This window comes from Stegodyphus dumicola, chromosome 6, assembly GCF_044657685.1.
Source record: "Stegodyphus dumicola isolate Sdum_Otavi_A_Nest chromosome 6, ASM4465768v1".
In the NCBI taxonomy this organism is placed as follows: Eukaryota; Metazoa; Arthropoda; class Arachnida; order Araneae; family Eresidae; genus Stegodyphus; species Stegodyphus dumicola.
Window position 1 is genome coordinate 174,004,808 of NC_140773.1, and position 19,362 is coordinate 174,024,169.

Sequence of the window (19,362 nt, forward strand, 5' to 3'; positions counted from 1 at the left end):
AGTGAGCTGCTCAACACAAGTTACTTCCATCTCGCACGACACTCACCAACTGACTGATTTCAGAGCCCTCGCTACCACAGAGCCAGCTATCATAGAGCCATTTGTTGTTCTTCATACACATTATGCCTGCAGAACTTAAACACAACACCTATACGTTTTGTGATCCGTTCACATATCTACAAGAAAAAAATAGTTGCCATAACTTTTTCTCCAACCCTCGTATATAGTATTTTTTATCCATAATTCCAACAACCTGCCACTGACCACAGAATGTGTTTGCTACACATATATTGATATTTCTGTTTACTTGAAAATTATAAGTGATGACCCTTTTGCTGAGAAACAACTCTAAAACATACATAAATGAATTATAAAGTAAAATCAAGAAGTAATCAAGAAGTAAATAAAATCAAGAAATAAATAAATCAAGAAGTTAAATTAAAAAGTTATGATTGGTTTATTTATATAGAGTATAATCATTCAAACCTTTTAAAACTGTCTTCTGGAGTTCCATTTCAGTTAATTCTAATTTTTCCTTCAGGGAATTCATTTCTTTTTCCAAATTTTTATTTTTCTCAATATACTGTTTAAGCAGTGCTGCTGGTGATTCACTAGGTAAGGTTTCTGAATGGCAAATCTCAGACTTAATAATATCTATTAGAACAATAATTATACATAAGCATCTTTGTTTGATTACATTAAACATATATACAGATATGCATATGTATCTTCCAATAAACACTTTAAACACTTTTAAAAGGCTTACTATTGAATAAAAAAACAGATTGAGAATATATTTTTACTAATAATTTCTGAATCTAATTTCTTGACACCCCACAAAAAACTATTCTAAAATTTCTTAAAGTGTGCCTCTTTAACCTTCCAGTGATTAAGGATATAGAATTCCACATTGAAAGATGACTTTCAAATTCATTACAAAAGAAAATTTCTGCCAACACATGTTTCAATTTTGGGCTTGTTAGATACTGGAAGAAAAACAAGGCACAAACCAAGAAGCCCATTTTGGAATTATAATAAAAATCATACCATTTATCCATGGCATTTTCAGGAACTTTAGGTTTACAGGGCCAAAGGCATAACTCTCAGATAGTTAAAAAGTGTACATTAGCATACATTCCAACTTACAGAAAAACCTTGTCAGTAATCAACGCATGAATATTTTTACAATTTTAAAAATATTAACAACCATGGCATTTTTTCAATTAATTGCATTAAACTTAAAATCTAAAAAGAAAAAAATTTTTAATTAAATTAATGATTATTGTAAACTATATGCATATTTTGTTAGAAATTTAAATTTTATTAGTCAGAAATATCTTATCCACTAATACAGTGTTACGAATTTTGTACATAGATAAATAATTTTAGCACAATTATAAGTGAAACTGTTGTATTTTTCTGTATAATGTAACATGAAAAGCAAAGACTGCAGAAAAGTAAGAATACAACAGCAAGTCTATTTAACATCGAGTACATGGCCATCTCACTAAATTGGCTAGAAATTGCCAAGCTTGCAACGGTTTTAGTGACAAAATTTTATCACAATTTTGGGAAGAAATCGCCAAACTTGGCAAGATTTTCGCCCGGTCCCTGTATAACTGTAATGGACATTGAACAAATTGTATTAATGCCTGTGTAACTGTCACCATATTCGGCCCTCATATGCCTTCCAATAATTTTGAGAAGCAGAAAGTACTAGAAATATGTCGTTTGGCCAGGTTCTTCACCTGGCCGCTGAGATATTTCAGAGCATCTGCTCTCAGTTGTTAGTTGAGCACGAGTTTGATGTGTTGAGATATCTGCGGTGATCTCTTTAGATGTGCTTTGCATTGTCTTTTGTTTAATGTTCTTAGAAGTTTGAAGTATGACTACTGATTGTACTCTGTGATACTGCGAAGAGTTCTATGACTATTTTTGTGGAAAGTTCCAGAACTCTGAAATGTTTCTTTTGATAAAATAAATTTTATCAACCTAGAGTTGTATGCATTCTATCCATTACCAACCTGTATGCACACAATATTATTGAAGCTAATAATTGTAGAGGAAAGTGGAATCCATAATATTCAATTTCGGGATTCAATTTTGTACACAGGAAGAAAAAAACTAAATTTTAGATAGAGACAAATAATTATGTAAAAAAATATTTATAATTCATTTATAAGTTATGAATATAGAGATTTAGAAGTAGCATGCTGTGCAAACTGAAGCTCTGAATTACGTAATCTTTTATTTTTAGCAGAATTCTTCACTTTGCCGCAAGTTTACTTTTGCAATGAGAATGCCTTCAAGAGTTTTTGTACCCAAATTTGGTCGAAATTTGGCTCTTTCTTGTACCAATAGAAAAAATTCTTTCACAGGTTGCATTTGAATGAGGTATTTTTGTGTTATGGCAGAATCTGGAAACGTAGCATTTAAAAGCTGCTTTGAATGGTCCATAACTGAAATTGGAAGGTTGTATTTAGCTAAAAATCAATTAAAAATTCAGCTTTTGTAGCTACCGTTTCATTGTCCTTTAGGAAGAAATTTGATATTTCGTTCGGGTCTACAGTATTAATTTCTTTATACCTTTGAGAAAATATATGCCATTTATAGTCACCTTTAATGCTATTGTGCAACTGAAAGGTCTTTGTTGTTAGTGCAAGGTGCACGATTTTCAGAAACATTGGATGCTTTAATTTATGGAAATTCTATAGAATATAAGTCTTTAAATTTCTGGTACGATAATTTTAACCTCTTTCTGAGATGACGTAATTTACAAACCTAAAAACCTTCGAGTTTAATCGCAACTTGCATGAGACACGTTATGTTTTTTCACTACAATGGTACCTACGGTACAGGACCTATGGGGTAAACAAGCCCTTCACCGGAAGGTACTTGATTGGAAAGATAAAAATCAAAATTTGCTGAACTATGATTGGTTACTCTTCAAAATTAGCAAAACCATCAACTTAGCACAATGTCATGACCATTTAACCAATTACCGAAGGAATAAGTTGGGTTCATTTTGCATACTATTCCCTTTGTCCCTGTTTAAGTAAAATACATAGTTTTTTTAGATACTTTCCATAACTCATAATTTTTAAGAAATTTCTGTTAGAAAGTTCCAATACCGCATAGTAGTTGAAATCTGTGCATCAGTGTTAAAGAAGTACTCAAATAATAATAATAATAATAACAAAACTATACTAATGGAAATGTCACTAACTCAAAATATGAAATACATACTTTGTTTTCCATCATGGTCTTCATCAGCAGCAGCAAAAGAAGTATCGGAGAAAATCTATGAGAGAAAAAAAAATTTTTCCCCTTAAACAATTTTTCTTCAGAAAATGTATTTAAAAAATATTTGAATCAAAAAAATTTTTTAGCTCAAGTTTAAAGAATGACTGAACAGAAGTCAATAAAACTGTTAACAAAAGTAGCAAATCTACTGTTATGTTGAAATTCTGGTTTTCTAACTGATATATTATTAATGGCAATTTTATCAAGTTTGCTGTCATTTCTGGTCAGCCTGCATAAGGATACCATATACATTAAAGATACAAAGAAAGAATTTAGTGCATACACATGCACAAAAACAAAAGAAAAAAGGGGGAAAAAGGAAAAGAAAAGCATCTTTTGAAAATAACTTAGTCTAGCAAAAATGCATTAATTTTTAATATTACTTATTTTTTTTAATCTTCAAAAGAAATGATAAATCAAAAATTATTAACATGCAATTACTCTAAACATCATTTCTGGCTTACTTTTTCAAGATCTTTTAAAGAAAGGAAAAATAATTTTAAAAAAATAGCACATATGCGATACTTACTTTCACCCACATATGTTAACAATATGTACCAGCTTCATTCATTGTTTTTTAAAGCACGTTTAATTAGATTTAATTAGATTTTATTAATTTGTGAAAAATGATATTTCAAGAAAATGAGCTGTATTAACACGTGCATTATACAACTGAATTTAAATCATTAAAATTTTTAACTGATTCTCTTTCACTAGAAACTTACTTGAACTATTAAATAAACTTACTTGAGCTGTTGATGTATTGATTTCAGTATTAACAGAAGTATTCCGACTTTCATCTAATAACGCTTCATATTCCTCTATTTGTTGCTTGTAACTTTTTATCTCTCTCTCATACATTTCTTCTAAAGCTTCAATTCTCCTCTTGTTTATATCAATAATTGAGGATTTTTCTTCTTCAAAAATTCTCCTATAATTTTGATTTACAGAAGTTAATTCAACTTCAAATTAGAAATATTACTCAAGGATTCGTAACATTTTTGCACAGAAATTAAATACATTTAAGAACCATCAATTATAAACTAAATCTAATTTTAATAATAAATAATAATAAAAGTAATTTCATTAAATATACAAAATATAATAAATGCTAATGGGGGGCTGAATACATTAAAGCAAGTATCTATGGCCAAATTTCACAAGAAAATAGATCGCTATGTAGGATTCATTATTAAAAGTTATCTAATATTTACCACAATTATAAAACAAATTCAAGAATAAAACCAACTTAAAATTTGTCAAGTATTAAATTAAAAATTTTCTTGAAACTTTTATATTTTACACTTAGAACAGTCGCATATATTTTAAAGATGATGAGAATACATTTTAATAAAACTTTACTAACAGTCAGTTAAAGTTAATTTCCCCCCCCCTTTATTCTTCATTTCAACATTCATTTGCCGAGTCTAAACGTTTGTGCAGTTTTTATGTTTGGTAACATAGACTAAAATGAAAAGTAAAATCACAAACGCCACGATTTGTAATAGATGCTGTTTTTACCACTAGTGCTTGCCTAGAAAAGACAGCCACTGACCAAAACACATGTAAGCACATCCACGCACACACACTTTAGATTACAGAGGACCGTAAGGGTCCCTTTTTTATTTTTTGTAAATATAGGTTGTAATATATCTTTTTGTTCAGGAAGAAACACCGTTAAACAATTTTACTATTTGATACACCTCAAAGCTCTTATTCTGATTTTCAACACCTTTGGCTTCATAGGGGATTCTTTTCAACTTTTGGATAAATTTTAGTTTGCATCTAAAACGGGGCTTAGAAATATTTTTCCTCCTTTCACCAACTGTGAAAATTTATTTTCGAAACAACCTATTTGTATCAACCAGAGCGCAAATTTCTCTTGTGTTCTCTAGTCTTTCATCTGAAATTAACAAAGAATTAAAAAGAATTTCCCTAAAGAATAAAAGCATGCTTTCAAATCAGCAGTTTTTGTAATTACACTATGAGATGGACCTTAAGTACATTTCCATTTTAAGTGAGCTTTCCCTTTGTGTGATCTTATCACACTTCACAAAGGGAAGAAGGCCTGGCTCCGGAAAGACAAATTAGTTGTCAATCACCTCTTTCCATTTTCTTACATTCTAGGATTTTGGAAAACAGGAAGCAACAGGTGTCTTTCGGGGGCTAGCATGCCACATTTAACCCCCACAATTGTGTGAAGTTTTGACCCCAGACGGCAATTGTGAAATCGATGAGTCTTTCTCTTGGGAAAGAGATAAGTGCTGAAATAAAAATTTTAGCTAAACACAGACGAATGAAACTTGAGCTGAGTACACAAAGAATAAATGAAACTAATATACTTGTATTCAGTCCTAGCGCAGGGTCAGAAAACTCCCCATTCCTCCATGAACATAATATTTAATCCTAAACGACTTATAAGTTAATCACGAAATATTATTACATCATAAACTGTTATAATAATAAAGAAATTCTGTCACGTCACAGAGTAGAAAAGGAGAAGACTGGTGCTGCCATCTATTGGTGTGGTACCCTCAGTGTGGGCGCCGATATCTATTATATACCGGTTTTAAAATCGTATAAATAATCTGCTGTTAACTATCATTTCTGACTGAAATGAAGTAAATATATAAGATTCAGCATGCGTACGTCATATATTTGCAGATTTTGAATTTTTTCTTTCCCTCCAATAGAATTTATCAATCTTCCAACATGATACCTTGGAACGACATATATTAATTTCATAACTGTAAAATATTGAGCATTCATAGGGTGATGTTGCCATTTAGAATCGAAAGAAAATACTAGACACTTACGATTATAGCTTTTGGTGTAGAAAAATTAGTATTTTTTCGGAGGTTAAAAAATTGATAAACAACCGGTATATATTATATACCGGTGCCCTTCAAAGGGTTAACCAAATGATGGGATACGTGATGGGCATGCCTGATATAAACGAGAGCATGAATCATTGAGTAAATGTAGATGGTTGGGATTCTGGATCTATGACATGATTTTAAAATAGTGCTTGAGACAAAGTTGCTCGTGTCAAGTCTCGTTGCTATCCACATACAGGCTTTCCACTGAAGAAGTTCTAAAGGCACCAGTGCAGATCCGAATTGCTTCGTGGTGTACCGGATCAAGTTTGGCAAGCACGGAAGGTCTTGCTGACCCATAAATGGCTGATCCGTAGTCAAGTTTTGAATGGATAAGGGATCTATATATAAGCAGCATTGAGCTTCAATCAGCTCCCCATGAGGTTATTTGACAAGACTTTAAAAAAAATTCAGTTTTAAAGAATTTCCTTCATTGGGAGGTCATATGAGGAAGTAAAGTTAACTTATGGTCGAACAGCTCAAAGATGAGATAAAAGAAAACTGCCTTAAAAAGGCAATTACCTGATGTTTTTATAAAAGAGGATTTTTCATCGAAGCAATAAAATCTCTTTCCACTCTTATTATTCATTCTTCTCTATATAAGCTACAGTTAATTTTAATTAAGCTTTTGTTTATTTTATAGCTTCAGAATTAAGGTTCATTTTTCTTGTCTTAGAATTAATGATAGCTGTATGTTTTGCATCATGAACTTGTACACAAGGTACAGATGTAAAATTTAAATAAGCTATCATGTGTGGTCCATAAATGGATTAATCCATTTAACAATAAATCTAATGAGGAAAATAGGTTAAATTTATGAAAATTTTAAATGATGAACAGAATTCAGGTATGAATTACATTCATGAAGTGTAGCTTCACTGAATTATGCATTTGAAGTTGCATTCGTTATTAATGTTTTCAATCACTACAGGTAAGAGCCTTCCCCCTCCCAAAAAAAACCTGTAATTATAATTTTTTTCCTCTTCACTTTTTTAATACAAAATTTTGGAGCTAATTAAAAATAACTTGCTAAATATACAAGAAGATTTATTTCACCAAATTAACAAGCAATGTCATTTAGCAATTTATTATAAGAAAATACAGTGGTATTTTGCGATAAGTCCATTTTGAAATATGTACTGTGTGGATGCAAATAGTTTGGTATACGATATTTGTTCGGAATACATTCTAGTTCGGCGAGTCACAACTGCACACACTACACTTGTTTGCCTCTATGCCTTAATTGCTCATGAGCTTCAATATGTCTTTTACTATTATTCAGTACACAACCCATACTATAACTCTGAATTTCAAGGTGACTGTGTTTTTTCAAATAAATATTTTAATTCATCAACAGTGAGTTTTACGAAAGTTAATGAGAAGAGTCAAGAAAAGAAGAAAACTGTTAGTATCATCATGGAGGTGAGGAGGTGAAAAAAGATACTATTACAAAGTATGAAGATAGCATGATCATCTGGGAGATGGTTATTGTATACAGTACGTTGATTACGCTGGTGTCTACAACTGAAAAAAATCAAATATACCATTAAATCAGCTGACACTACAAAGAAAGTGAAATCGATAGTAAACAAAGATCAGAGATTTTAAAGCATGTTAATTTTTTTTTTTTTTTTTATCTGGATAGAAAAAAAAATTATGTACAGCATGTATTTCACCCACTGCATTCATAATGTATTTAATAGTGTTTTAATAACACGATTTTTATAAGAAGAACAGATTAATTATTTCCTCTTTATTTACTATTGGAATAGTTCGATATATGTCCAAGGACCCAAAATGGATTAATGATGTATACCTAGGTAACACTGTATTAATAATAACTATTTTCACATTATAACACTTTTTCTTCAGGACAAACCTATCTTGTCATGAGGTTAATTTGCACTTTATATCTGGTACTTTATTTTGTAATAGTTCGGTCTTTTTCTTCATTTACATTCCCCAAATCACTGTTTGATCTGGAGAGTCACAATAACATATTTTAAAGCAAAATATTATTACTCTCCTTCTCCCCCCAAAAGAATTATACAATTTATGTGGCCTTTCCTTGTACAGCTAACGACACGCCTATCAAAGGAAATTTATTTATTATTAAAATTACAGATTAAATATAGCCTTTTTCAATAAAATGTTAACTCAATAAATATAAAAACAAATATTACAACTATTATATTAACATTTTATTGCATTTACCTTTGATTCTCAAGAAGTGCATCACTGTATTCTGAGTACTCATTACAAACTTCTTGCCGTATTTTAAACTCAAGTTCTGCTTTCTCCTTGCACTCTTTCTCAAGATTTTGGCGTAAGGAATCAGCTAGGTCAAGCAGTTTCTGTAAAGGGAAGCAGAAAATATAGGATTTTATATTTTAGTAGGTTTATCAAATATTCATTAAATTTAAGGTCCTAGAAAATCATACCTCAATCAGTTCATCCTTTTCTTGAATTTCTTCTGCTGTGTAATCCATATCTATAGTTTGATTACCTTCTGATGAATTTGAAATGCGTGGCCTTGCTTTTGCCCATTGGTTAGAAATAGACTGCAGTGAACTTGATGCCATAGACATATAGGAATCATTTATCATCAACTGTAAGAGACGGAGAAAATTTAACACATCTTTCCTGAATGTCAAATATTATTTTACATTCAAATTATTTTAATAAATTAAAATAATCATTGAAATCAAAAACACATTAAAACAGTTAAATATAAGCCCACACAAAAATGAATTAAAACCTCAAAAATTGAAAAATGGCATTCCTTTTACAGCATTTGATTTAAAGAACTGTGTTTTAGTACAGCTACCTAACACTCTGTTATTCAATATAACTGATAACATGGCATGCATATTTGTCATTTATGTGCTGGAATTTAAAATGTTCCTTGGAATACTGATTGCACTTTCAGAAGATAAAATATTGAATGAAGATGATAAAATGAAACAACAGTAGAAAAATGGTGCCATTATAATTAAATATATATTAAATTTAAAAGAAATTAAGTGTGAATAGAACTAATATCAATTGGGCTAAAGTCAAAGTACCAAAAAACGTTTTTGAAATTAATCACCAAATTCTCAATGTAGAGAGAGAGAGAGAGAGTGGGTAAGTCTGCGAAGCAAATATACATGCAACATCTATCTGAAAAGGTTTCATTAAATGGCAGTGCACTATAAAATGATCAAGAATATTAATTTATGCAAACCTGATTAAGATTATTAAATTGTGAAAATTCCGTAGTTTATTTTTTTTGGTGCATTTTTAATCATTAGGCAATTTCTTATTAAAATATTAAACATAATACTGAAAATTCACTCTAGAAATATATAAACATCCTCACATTCATAAATAAAATACGTTATTCTGTAAATTATTTTAAAATATATTAACATACCTCCTTAGCTAGGGCTGAGAATTTAAGTACATTCAGAGTTTCATCAAAAGTATAATCACATGGACTGGCATTGGCAATCATGACAGCACCTCCTTTGCCCAAAAAGAATCCAGAAAACAGGCGTGTAAGTTTGCTCTCTCGGAAAGGAATTAGTTTTTTGTCTCTGAAATATATGTCCATTACATTTTTTATTTTAATCAAAATTTATGGTTCCTCCCCTTCCCCAGTGCCTAGCATAACAACATGTAAATAAAAACAAAATTAGAAATAAGCATACTTCAGATTTTGGTTTACACGCAATTGCTCTAGGCATCTTCCAAGCACAAGCAAAGAAGTGTTGATGCAACCGGCTTCTTTAAGTCGCAAACCAGTTGTTTGAGCTTTTGATGCACGTTCAGATCCAGCAAGATCACAAAAAGCTAGCCTAGAAAGATGTATTTTATTGGAAATCATTAAATAAAGCTTTTTTTTAACATTATGAATACCTACCATAAAATAAAATTAAAAGCTCAGTTAAGAAAACTGAGTGAGTTACAAATCACATTTTCTTAAATTCCAGTCCCACAGTCAAAATTGTTTGATGAATAATGAGAAGATTTTATGATATGAACATATTGCATAAATTGTTCAAAATAGAATTTTATATCAAATGAATGACTCAGTTGCAAGTAGAAAGAAATTTTCCTTTTCTCAAAGTGCAAAAAGTCTCTAAATACAGTAAGCAGGGACAGTGTGAAATGCATGTCTCTATAGCTACAACAGGTTTCAAAGTAGACAGTGTCCAGAGAAATTTATTTATCACCACACAGTCCACATTAAAAAAATAATAATAATAATTTTTTTAAAAAGAGGTTTCATAGATTTTAGAAAACAAAGAATTTCAGAAGTTAAAAATGGTTTTAAAATTAGGATTAAAATCATTTTAGGTGCACTAGTTTGGAACACAACTTTTTGCCATCATGTTTTAGTTAATTCAGTTGGATGATCCATATTATAATTTCTGAGATGGCTTCAGAATTTTTCTGTTTCAAAGACAGGTATAATGAGAAGTATTTTGCAGTTTTATTAACCACTGATTTTGAGATCACTCTCCTCAGCTACACATTTGAAAACAGTTTACAGTACATAAAATTTGATCTGAATTTTCAATTTTCAACTTCAAAAACGGAATAGCTGAAAACTATTTCTCTCCATTGCCCCTAAAAAGAAATACCGATCAAATTCGATAAGTGGCTTACTGAATAAAGACAGCCTTTTAAAAGATAAAGTCGAGTCTGAAAGATAAAGTACTGTTAGAAAAAAATGATTTTCAGGTTTTGAGCCTAAGGAAGCTTATCTCTCTACAAAGGAAGAAATATTAGTACAGTATAAGAAAGTTGCATCTGAATGCTTGTCTTTACTACTTCAACATGACAGAAAATAATAAAAATCTGCACCTCTGGGTAATATTTGTCATAAAAATCATATCATAAATTCAAATTATGAATGTTGTCTTACATGTAAAATATAAAATAGTAAATTTTCGAATGGAGATCAGATTAACAACCAAGAAATATCCACATGAAATGAAAATGTTGACAAAAATAGTGAAGACAGATCCAAAGCAAAGAATTCCAGATTATCCAATCTAAAGCACACAATTCCAAATTACTTTCATTCTTATATTAAGTAATCGGTACCCAAAAATGTTGCCTGCTATGGTAAGGTGACCTTCCAAAGAAAACTGTCCTTTTGTTTATATGAACCAGCTGTGAAAAGTTCCAGTACTCATTTCTGAGAGGAATATGATTTTAATGATAGGTTTTATTAAAAATGAGCTGCTACTGCTCAGGCTAGCTTTCTCATCTTATACATTCCAAAGGCTTTCAGGATACACATTATCTTCCATGATTCATGCCAACATAAAAATTATAAAAATTTACAGAGAAACTGAAAATAACTCTTAAGTCTTTCCTTCCTTCAAAAATTTATTGTGAATAAATGACAAACGAATATTGTGTTTTATTCTAGAGTTCATTAGACTTCTTTTTGATGGAAAGCAAGACAGATAATATCAAAATGTCTTAAGATAAAACTTTCAGATACGCGCTTTAAGAAAATACAATTGTCAATTTTTTGGCTGAAGAGAACAAACGACCGATTCAATTCAAATCACTGTAAAAGTGTCTTAAGTACCATTAAATCTGAGACATCTTTTCCAATAGCACATGCTTGTGAGAATGTTTTTCAATCAAAAGTACAACAAAAGTACCGCAATAAGATAAATCTGGAGTCTGGTCACCACTCAGTTGAACAACATATTATCAAAAAGATGTGACAAGCAGTGAAGTAATATTCTTCTCACTATACAGGAATTTAAAACCTCTCAATTCCAAAAGCAGGAATAAAATTTTTATTAAAAAAATCTGCATCTGGTTTCTTTCATTCATTCATTCATTTTTAAATGAATTTCAGGAATCATTTCACAATAAAATCATATTTTACTCTTTCAAATAATTTCTAACAATTCTCATTTATTCTCTTTGAGGAATTTCAATCATGGGGATATTTTAGTCATGACCAAGGAATATAATGTTTATTTTAAAAAAAGGCTGAAAACTACTATTCTATAAAAGCATTATTTTTATATACAGTGCATAGCATTTTGAATGACTGCAAAATTGTTTTCCAGAAGACAATACACATCATCACCATTCCTGCAGCATTAATATTTTACATGTTACTGAATAATCAAATTTAAGTTTAAGAAAATGTCATGTAAAATTAAATTTTAATAAAATAAATCATAGTTCTTTTAATTAGAAACTTGCAGGTGAAATTAGTCAAAAATAAAAATTTACAGGTGCTTTACTTGAATGCTTCTATCAAATAATATTTCAGTCAAAAAATTTAAATAAAATTGATACATTCCAAGTATTATTAAACCAAACCTTTCACACAAAATGTTGCAGAATCTACCAAATATTTTCTCCTCCTATAACATTCTTAGAATTCTTTTTTTTTCTTTCCCTCCCATATAAAACTCAATTTGTAAAGACTATCTACTGTTCCTTAAGTAATTTATTTTGGGAGGAAAATTTTACTAAATCTGATAAGATTTGATGTTTTTTGAGCCTGGAATAATTCTAAAATGGTGTAAATAAATGAATTTTAACTGCTCCTTAGATTTTTACAATTTCAGTTTATGAAAGGTTTCAGAGCAATGTTTTATTTTCAGATTGTTTTTTCTTAAAAAATTTGGGAGGCACTACCTATTTTGGGATTTGGCCACTACTAAGGGCACAAGCGGTAGTCATTTTATTCAGGCAGCCACCATTACTTCCTATGAAGGGACAGACCTCCGTGATTCGAATCCCGGCCCTTCGGTATGGCAGTCAGAGTCACTAACCACTTTCTTGTGTGGGTGGCAAATTTTATTTTTAGATAGCGGAAGAAGCCGGTCAGAAAAAAAGTGTTCAGCCTTTTCCTCAAACAATATCTCCAGACTTCTGGCAGGTAGCAAGTTATGAATGCACAAATGTTACCAGGGTTCGCACACATCTCTGTACATGGAAATTAAGTACTTTTAAGGCCCATTAATGAAAAAAATTAAGGACCTATCAGCAAATGGGAGCTGAATAAATTCAATGAACTTATCTCTCAACTCTGTTTTTGTAATAACCCTCTAAAAATAAAATATATCCGTAAGTAGAATGCATTCATATTAAACATAATTAATATTATAGTTGTTTTATTAACCATAATTCAATAAACATAACTATAAAACAAATTTGAGAATAAAATCCACTTTATAAAATTTATCAGGTAGCATTAAATATTTTACACGTATAACAGTTGGACATATTTGAAAGAAGATTAGGGACATTTTATTAACAGCTTTATGTTGATTTTTCTTTTATGTCGCATTTTGCAATGTACTGAGTTTAGAGGTTTAGTAAATAGCAGGTAGATTTTATGTCAAATGGCATAGATTAAAATGAGAAATAAAATCATAATCAGCATGATTTGTAACAGAAGATTAGCTGTTGCTAGTGCTGCTGCTTCCCGAGAGAGAAGAATGTTGATCATAAAAAACTGAAAGCCTGATGTAGACACGGTTGTTAAGTTTTAAAAGTTAGTTGTGCTTCGTCTGTCTGAAGCAGTTAATGCTGTACCTTCATAAAGTTTCTGGGATTGTAACCTGGTTAATATATTTTAAGGCTCCAAAAAGCCACTAATGCCACAGAGGTGATAAATTGTATTATTTTAAGTCTCACTAGATGCAAAGAATAAGTTTACAATTGCTTTTACATTTTCATGCTGCATCTTGTGACCACAGTAATGAAAAGCAATAACTTGCTTTAATATGCAGATATTAAAAAGGTGCATAGTTATAAATAATTAAATTAGGTAGTTAAATACTGTTAGTCATTATAGATTTACGTGACCACTATTAAAATCACAATATAATAACATTTCACAGTTTAAAATACATTTAATTTATGACACATGTTCTTAAACAGTATTAGGATAATTACAAATTAAAAGTTACAAAACAAAATATTTACGAGTCTTTTTAATTTGAAGTCTTCCCAGACATTTTGGTAAATTAACACTAATTTTCTTTCCTTTAAACGTCTTTTCTCACAATTAGAAATCTGTTTCAATACACAAACCAATATTCCCACTAGTTTCTGCATGCTTTATCTCCTAACTTGCCCACCTCTCAACAGTGTACATAATGAGGTTTTTATGTGATTTGTAAATATTAAATAATCCAGAACCTCTGATAGACATGAAGCAAATTATCGTTATGTCTGAACTATGTCACATAATTTACCTAATTCCAACAGAATCAATTGAATGCTACACAGATGGATCAAAATCCAACTTCACCGGAGCTGGAGGTATTATAAGAACTAAGGGATCTGGAGAAGATTTCATTAGATTGCATTTATACCTAGGTAAACTAATAACTGTTTCCCAAGCTGAGGTTCTGGCAATCAATACGGTCGCCAGGGAGCTCTTAGCTAAAAATACGGTTGATAAGAATACAGTCAAAAGTCGTTAATTCGGACACCCATAATCCGGACCTTAAAGCTACAAACTTTCTGCGCATGCGCAGATAGCGTTTACGTGTGTGCGCGAGACCTTTACGGCTGCGAATATGCATGAGCACGTGCGCATAAAACGTGTACGCAAGCGCGTTTAATGTATAACAGACGGTATGAGGTAAGCTAAAGTTATCTAATTCAGTTAATGTTGCAGATTGCATTGTTCCTTAATCTTCGAATTGGATCCGGCTTATTATTTTTTGCAGACTGTCAGAGCAATTTTATAAAAGTAAGCTTGAACATTCGATTATATCAAATAGAATTTCAGATATATATCTGCTAATATGTAAAGGATCTAAAGCGAAAGTATGTTTCGAAATCCAAAATCTGTTTATTAATTTCACGCTGATCGTAGGGGAGAACGCCACGGCGCGCAATGATTTGGAAGTTGATTTGTCAGCACTATCCTTATCTTCAGGGCAGATGTTTTTATTTTATTTGGCTTATAATTAATTACCAAATGCAGTATTTCATCTCGATGTACTCCGTCTTTGATATCATTTAAAACAAGTTCCTCGTCATTATAATTTGCTTCCGATAGTGAAGAAAGTAACAGAGGTTATTGAAAACGAAAAAATTTCGATTGACAAATTAGCCGATATTCTCGACACAGCAATTATAGGACTTGAACAGCGGAACTTTGTAACTAAACAAGAAATTATGTCTATTTAATAGAATTAAAGAGAAAGTATTATCACATGAAACGAAGCAAATTAAACAACTTACATTAAAAGAAATGTTTAATAAAGTAAACAAATAAATATTTAGCTTTTTCTTTTTTTAAATTTTGATACCCTTTAGATCATAATTGCTGTTTATTTCATAAATTACGGTTTCATATTTTTAATTTTATAATTTCTGCATGCCATCTTACCAGATTTAAACTGATGATCTATAATCCAGAAAAATCGATAATCCGGAATCGCCGAAGTCCCGACGAGTCCGGATTAACGACTTTTGACTGTATATACTTTTAAATCTTAGCATACGATACACACGGGATTTGGCAACTTTGGCGACATCATGATGAGCAGTACACGCGGTGTTTATAATGAGGTGTAAACGTGTCATTTTGGTATTGGTGACAATGGCTAAAGTGCAGAATAGCGCACTTATTTGTTTGGCACTTTTTACAAGAGCAAGAAGAATTGGATTTTTGTCAATTTTCTTTGATTTTTTAAGTGAAAATAGGTCAATGTGTACATGGATGAAGTCAAGGGAGTGCACAATGCCATTTTTGTGCAATTTGGGAATGTTTTTTTAAGTGAAAATAGGTCGATCTATACATGGATACCGAGCATGTTCAAGTCAATGAAATTATGTCTGTTTAATAGAATTAAAGAGAAAGTATTATCACATGAAATGAAGCAACTTAAACAACTTACATTGAAAGAAAAATTTAATAAAGCAAACAAATAAATATCAAGCTTTTTTTTTTTTTTTTTTTTTGGGGGGGGGGGTAAATTTTGATACCCTTTAGATCATAATTGTTCTTTATTTCATAAATTACAGTTTTTCATATTTTAAATTTTGTAATTTCTGCATGCCATCTTACCAGATTTAAACTGATGATCTATAATCCGAAAAAAATCGATAATCCGGAATCGCCGAAGTCCCGATGAGTCCGGATTAACGACTTTTGACTGTATATACATTCTTTCTGACAGCTAATCAGCCATACTTGCCCTGGCTAATCATGTCAAGTTACAGAACTGTGTTTTTGAACTGTACTCCAGATCTCAGTTCTCTGGCTCAGGCAAATAACACCATTAGTTTAGTTTGGGTCCCAGGTCATTGTGATTTTGCTGGAAATGAACTAGCTGATAAAGTAGCTAAAGATGTTTCGCAACTACCCATGTCTGGCCCAGAACCATTTTACCCAGTTTCATATCAAACTGTTAAAAAAGAAGAACAACAAACATGAAACTAAGAAGCTGGATAAAGAACAAACATGATGATGTATGGTCTAAACTACCAGACTGTGCTCATTCTAAATTGGTGCTCAGTACACTCAACTTATCAGGTAAACTCATACACCTCAGTAGAACTAACTTATGCCAGGTAATTCAAATTGTTACCGGACATGTTTATCTGGCCAAGCATCTCCACAAATGTGGTCTTGTCGAATCTCTTCTCTGCCCAGCTTGTGGAGAAGAGGACACACCTTTTCTCTTCCTGGGACGATGTCTGGTGTTTTCTGCCCCTAGAAACAAATCCCTTGGGTTTCCCTATATTAGCTTTTATCAAGCCCTTCTACACAAAGGGCTTTCTGGCATAATAGGGATTCTGATACTAAACACCTACAGATAAGGTGAATTTGAAACCACAAAAAACAAGCATTGAGACCCACTGTGAGTTATGCAAGGATATCTGTGTTTTGGAATATAATTTGGAAATAGATATCAAAACTTTATACACCACCTGCACATTTGGCTTAAGAAAGTACCTCTGCTCTCCTTATTTAATTAATTAATTTATTTTAGACTCACCAACACACCCTTGTTTGGTCAAGAGTTTGCGTGTTAGTGGTTTAGACGGGATTAAATCAGCTCTTCATCCAACTGGGAAGTTTTAACTATTTAACAGACACATTGAATTTAGAGATGGGATCTTTTGCTAATACTATATATTTGGTGTCAGTTTGGGATCTTATCTATTCATTTATTATTTACCTTTCACGGGAGTTACCATTTAAAACCTTTGATTTAAATGTTCAAATGGCAGAAGAGCAATGGGCAACATTGTTTAAGCGCTTTTCCTTCTTTTCATAACAAGGAAGTGCTACTAATGTTATGTTATGTTGAACCTCTTATTTAAAAAGAACTTGGAATATACAGGCAAGTTCTTATGTTGACAAAATAAACTACAGCTTGTGAGGATGCAATTAAACAGAAACAGCCAAATTCAAACTCAAAATGTGGACTAGAAGTCAAAGATTACATAATTTAAATTTAATCTAAGGTGACTCAGTAACTTTATCAAAGCAACAAATTCAAATATTAGCAATGATAATGCAAATATGAATAATTACAAATTATCATAGGTGGCAAGAATTAAGGCAACATCCAAGTGGAGGGCAAAAACATTCTTACAATCTCGGTTTAAAAACTATCTGATTTGCATTATGGTGAGGAAATGGAAAGGGGAAGTTATAATAAAGGCTAAAATTCTAAGCAACTCATATAACAACTGATCTAAACAACTGATTAGTGGATACATATTTTTGAAGAATAATTTCCTTCCTCTTTATATGCATGCAGTTTCTTTCAATCTGTTTCCTCAACATTTTAGAATTTTTTGGAATTAAAGATTTCTGTTATTTTAAAAAAAAAACAAATGCATTTAGAATATAAAGAAAAAGCTGCTAATTTTATTTCTTTAGTAACATGAACATTCAGAATAAACATGAATATGAAATGTGGAAAGGGCTGGTTTCAGAGCTGATGAAGCAGAATATTTAGATTTTAGTGACACACCAAACAACAAAATTTAGAAATGGCAAAACTTTTAGAATTTAGGAAGGAACTAGGCGGTAGAATTTAGGATTCACAGAGATTTCATCAGGTGGGAAAATGCCCAGCCCTGTTTATGATCTATTGAGGCATATAGGTGAATCTTTTAAATTATCAGTTTTCAATTTCTTTATTAATAAAAAAATTCTTTTTTATTAACTTTTTCGCCTGTCCATATGAAAAGATTGGAAATATTTTTGATATTTTCCATCCTTGTGTCTAGTTAAAAGTTGAGAAAATAAAGAGAAGATACACATGTTAAGAAAAAGACTTCTAACGCCAGAAGAACAACATTCAAACATTATATTTTCATTGACCTTCCAAAAAATCTTCACAATGTAAGAAATTCGTCATAAAATTTCTGTAAAATACATCCATTATGTGTTAATACAATGAAGATATTTTTCATTTTGTCACATTTTTCTAGAGCCTTCTAGAATTGTGGGTCTGTAAATCTTGCCTTCGAATCCTTCTAAACTTTTCAAGTTGCAATGTCTAAAATCCTAAAGAAAAATTAGCCCTGCCAATTCTGTAATAGAAAAAAAGGCCAGAAATATTTTGAAAAAAAAATCAGTGGATAAAAGTATGAAAGTAATTTTATAGAGAAAACATGCATATTCTGATAATTCTGAAACAATTACATGGGAAAACTTCTTCCCATGAAAAAATTAAAAGGAAGAAATTTTTAATTAATTACATAGCTATTTTGCTTTTTCTATGAATTGTTTTTTAAACTGTGCTTTGTAGCATTTATTACCTTGTTTATTTGGTTATAGTCACCAAAACGGAAAGTAATGTATCTTCATAATAAGACAGAAAAAAAATATATAAATTTTTTACTTTAATGTTATTTCTTAAATATAATTTCAATATGTTACCATTATTTTAGTTAAATAAATCTATCAATGTTATAATGTTTTAAAAACAAATCTTCAAAAAATTCCCAAATTTCCGAATAAAAAATTTTCTATAGAAACTGATATTAGAATTGCCAAAATGTTGGTAAATCACTGAATTTCAAGCCGTTTAATAAAAGAATTCACATAAACAAAAGCAGAAATTTGTTTAAAAGCTCTTCATTAGAAAAAAAAAAAAAATGAAATGATTTTGAAATGCTTATGTTTCACTCCTTGCTCAGAAACTCCATTATCCCACCCTTTATA

General features: G+C 30.9%; 1 protein-coding gene across 2 annotated transcripts in view; it reads right to left on the bottom strand.

Moving 5' to 3' along the window:
- Window positions 1-19,362, bottom strand: part of LOC118182618 (uncharacterized) — a 269,407-nt gene that overhangs the window by 193,020 nt on the left and 57,025 nt on the right. For both annotated transcript variants that reach the window (XM_085819175.1, XM_085819174.1), the window contains exons 9-15: window positions 9,872-10,018; window positions 9,595-9,757; window positions 8,621-8,788; window positions 8,394-8,533; window positions 4,051-4,234; window positions 3,247-3,301; window positions 487-654 (exon numbers count right to left, since the gene is read on the bottom strand). In XM_085819175.1, the coding sequence (XP_085675301.1) occupies window positions 487-654; window positions 3,247-3,301; window positions 4,051-4,234; window positions 8,394-8,533; window positions 8,621-8,788; window positions 9,595-9,757; window positions 9,872-10,018 (1,025 nt within the window). The remainder of the gene's footprint in view (window positions 1-486; window positions 655-3,246; window positions 3,302-4,050; window positions 4,235-8,393; window positions 8,534-8,620; window positions 8,789-9,594; window positions 9,758-9,871; window positions 10,019-19,362) is intronic.